This window comes from Triticum dicoccoides, chromosome 1B (genome assembly GCF_002162155.2).
Source record: "Triticum dicoccoides isolate Atlit2015 ecotype Zavitan chromosome 1B, WEW_v2.0, whole genome shotgun sequence".
In the NCBI taxonomy this organism is placed as follows: Eukaryota; Viridiplantae; Streptophyta; class Magnoliopsida; order Poales; family Poaceae; genus Triticum; species Triticum dicoccoides.
The window spans coordinates 637257606-637261703 of record NC_041381.1 but is presented as its reverse complement, the minus strand read 5'-3'; the positions used below and the strand labels follow the sequence as shown (position 1 = coordinate 637261703).

At 51.8% G+C, this 4098-nt stretch overlaps 1 protein-coding gene across 1 annotated transcript in view; it reads left to right on the top strand.

The window, feature by feature from the left end:
- Positions 1-1361, top strand: part of LOC119349288 (chaperone protein dnaJ 10-like) — a 4245-nt gene extending 2884 nt beyond the window's left edge. Inside the window, exons 9-10 of the mRNA XM_037617312.1 lie at positions 29-109; positions 1079-1361. Of these exons, the coding sequence (XP_037473209.1) occupies positions 29-109; positions 1079-1162 (165 nt within the window). The 3' untranslated portion in view covers positions 1163-1361. The remainder of the gene's footprint in view (positions 1-28; positions 110-1078) is intronic.
- The last annotated feature ends 2737 nt before the right edge of the window (positions 1362-4098 follow it).

The window sequence follows — 4098 nt, the reverse complement described above, 5'->3', positions numbered from 1 at the left end:
ATGCTTTCTTGATCTCTTTGGTCTTCAGGTTCTTAAAGATAGCACTGTCTCAAAAGATGTTCTGAAGTTGCGAGGAAAAGCGTTGAAAAAGCTTGGAACGATATTCCAAGTAAGTGTATTTTAGTCTACATCGTGTTGAATAGTTAGTAAGGATATATAGAATGGTAATTGCCTTTGGCTAACGCCGCTCTCTATATAGAAGGTCTACAAACTTTCAGTTGTTCATATTTCATTAGCGAATTGGTCTACAAACTCCCAGTTGCTAGTATTTACTCCCTCTGTTCCATAATATAAGAGCGTTTTTTACACTACACTAGTGTCCAAAACGCTCTTATATTATGGGACGGGGGGAGCATCGTCAAATTACATCAATGTACCTATTTTTAGGCCAGTAGTGCATCATAGCAGACAAACCATGAATGGGTTCAATGTGTTGACCCTTGGTTACTTTTGTACATGTACTATAGTGGGTTCTATCAAGATTTACATTTGATTCGTGAATCATGACATTTGAAATTCAGAGTGGAAAGCATTGTCTAGTACATGGAAATGGATTTCATGGTTTTTTGCTTTTGTATCAACCCTCTCAAATATCAAGCAATGATTGGAAGTATGCTTTGTGGGATAGGCATGATTTGCTTTACTTACTATTGAAGTATATTTCTAGGTTTAGGAATCATCAGTCACCAAGTTTTGGTAGACATGATTTTGACTGTACCCAGTATCCAAATCAAACATGAAAAAAATAAATGACGAACCACCTTTCCTCTCACTAGACAACAATGATATGAATACCCATAAAAATTTAGAACACAATTCAGCGATTTAGTTCAAGTACCAATCTTCATAGAAGTATCACTTCCTATATTCTTCTTCTAGGCATGGATCCAATACTTTAAATAATACACCCTCTGTTCCTAAATAATACAGTACACCCTCTGTTCCTATATTCTTCTTCTAGGCATGAATCCAATATCATTTTAAACTGCCAAAACGTCTTATATTTGGCAAACAGAGGTAGTAGCAGATATAACATGACGAGCTACTTGGTATTCATAACTCTTGCTTGTAAAACCAGGGCGCGGAATCTCTCTACCATCGTGAGAACAGCCTACGTGTGGAGTCTCCGATGAAAGAGGATGGAACGACAGCGTCGCACTGAAGACTGATAACATTTTTAACAATTTGTGAATTATTCGGATCTCTGTGAATTATTGTCTGCTTGTAATATTGTGGCACAGCAGGTTTGCTCTGGACGCACCTGTATGTATGGTTTCCTTGGTCTTTCTGTAAAAAGAGTGAATGCTGAAACACGACGCATCTCTGTTAATGACCTGGCATTCTTTCTTGTTGTCTGTTGCTTAGCCAGTGTATCCTTTGTCGCTGAAGAGTCTACCTTACCCAAACACATCCTCGCAACCGTTTTTTTTTCTTGGACGATCAGGACCTGCCCAGAGCAGTAGTACAAAGCACGGCTGGTTTTGTGGAATCTCTATCATCACGTCTCATGCTGAGGTATGTTGCCACCACAGGGCACAGTGGCAGAGATGTACCAGCTGTGAGGTTCCGTGCTTACGCAACACCAAACATGAGTACACAAAGTTGTACGCGTGCAAGGGATTTTTCATATGAGGAAGGCAGTGGCCGAGGATAGGTGTAGCAAAACCAAAACCAGCCACTTGAGGAGCTACTAAACTTTTGGTTTTTATCCACCTGGTTGGTTGCTTCATCAATCATTTCAAACAGTTTAACTAGCTGAAGACTGAACGGTCACAAGAACTGCAATTTCTCAGTTTGTTCGTGCAGTTATTTAGTGTTTCTTTTTGAGACGAAACAGCTCTTTTAATTCAATCAAACAAGGTTTGTGGGATACAAAGGTTACTAGGAGGATTGGAGAGCCACAAATGACGTCCCACATCCAAGCTAGTAGCCATCTTAGCAATAGTATGAGCCTCAAAATTGTGCTCGCGCTGCTCGTGGCATATTTCACATGCCAAAAAAACGGATCTACGAGAGTTAATCTCCTTCACTATGAAAAGAAAAACATCAGTTAGCATTACCCCCGCGTCGCCTCGCTCTGGCGACACGGGGGGAGAAAACCTAGCGCCGCCACCTTCTCCCCCCTTCCTCCCTCCAGCCGCGCCGCCGCCAGAGGGCGCCCACCGGCAAAGTCCGGGCCGGCCCCAAGGAAGGCGGCGGCGGGGCGCTAGCCCTTGCCGGTGCAGCACGACGAGGAGGACGGCGGCGTGTCGCGTCGGGGAGCTCTGCGCGGCCCAGATCTGGTCGGTGCGCATCCGCGACGGGGAGATGGAGGCGGCTGGCCAGGCGCCCATCGGGCTGCTCGTGTGCGCGCGACTGCGCGGTGGAGTTGCTGGGCATAGCCCGCGCGGCTTGTGGGCGCAGGGGCGGCGCGGCCCGTGCGGCTTGCGAGCGCTAGTGGCAGCGTGGCGGCGCGGCCGCGCGAGTCGCTGCCGTGAGATGCTGCGGGAGGACGCGGGCTCCCCCTGGAGGACGGCCCCTGGCTTGGACGCGGTCGGATCTGGCGAGCCGGCCGGATCTGGCGGCTGGGGGTCAGGAGGCGGCTTGGCTGGCGACGGGGTCGGCGTTGCTGCTGACCATAAACCGTGCGGTGGAGGAAAAGGACTTTCCTCTTGCAGAGAGGAGCCCGACCCTCGCGTCGCCCACACCGGGCGACTCGAGGGGAACCCCAACCGCCACCGACCGCCGCCCCTCCTCCCGGCCACCCCCGCGTCGCCGCCGGCTCCCCGTGCTCTCTCGTTGCGGCCTCGCGCTGGCCGCGGTGCACCTCAACCTCTCCTTGTTGGGTGTGGCGCCCCGGCGTGTTGCTGCTTCTTTGGCCCTCCGTAGCTCGCTTCGCAGCTCATGGCTGCCTAGATTGTTGGGCTACGGCGGTGGTTGGCCGACTTGCTCCGGTTGCGAGGTGGAGGAGGCACTGCCGGGTGAAAACTTCATCGACGATGACGGCTGCAGCCGCCATTTTTCCTTCTTGAAGGCGTCGAGTTTGGCATTGTTTCCCCCCCCCCCAAGCACTCAGATCCCGAGAGAAATCTCGGACCCGGGGTTCCCCGTGTCGGATGGTGTCGACGTCTCTACGCCGTTTCCTCCTTGGGGGCATCTTCTTGGATTTCTTCTGCTTCGGGTGGACTCGCCTCTTGCTGCTTCCTCTCCACCTCGGCTTCGATCCCTGGCTGGCCATTGTCCTTGGCGACTCGAGTGGAGCTTGCTTGGACATCCTGGGGTGGCCTCGACGACGCGCTGCCCTTCGACCTCGGCGGCAGTACACCGGTACTGCGCCCTTCGGTCTCGGTGGCGTGTTGCCTTCTCGGCTTCGCTGGCGGCACACCGGTGCCGCCACTCGAACTCGGCTATTCGACGCTCTTCGTTCGCGCCAGTGATGCTTCTCGATATGCTTCTACTTCGGTGTCTCCTTTCTATCAGGGATGTGCTTCATGGTGGCCCGGACGACGTTTGCGTGGACATCCTGGGGTGGCCTCGGCGGCACGCTGCTCTTCGACCTCGGCGGCGGTACACCGGTGCCGTGCCCTTCGGTCTCGGTGGTTTGTTGTCTCTTGGCTTCGCCGGCGCACACCGGTGTCGCCGCACGAACTCGGCTATCCGACGCCCTTCGTTCGTGCCAGTGATGTTCCATTGCGAGTTACTGTTATGGTGCCCGTCTTTTTCTCCCTAGGCCTTGTTCTGGTTCATTGTCAGTGGTGGAACAAGCTGCTCAGCGGAGCTTGCTACCTGAGATGTCGGCCTCCAGGGGTTTCGGTTTGGTTCTATTGCCAGCCTTCCCCTCCATTTTGTTTTTCTTTCTTCTAGTTTTGAGCTTCCTCTTGAAGCCCTCCCCTGTTATTTCCTTTTGTGCCTTTGTGCACTTACTTGTATCTGTACTGACTGCCAAGTCACTTTCGGGTGGGAATATAACAAGCGGTGGGGTTTTTGGCCCCCCCCCCCCGTCAATCTCGAAAAAAAAAATCTCCTTCACTATCATACAGTACTCACCACGCTGCTCTGTCTCCTTAAGCTCATGCATGACTCTCAGACAGTCGGTAGCGATATGGATCTTGCGAAGTG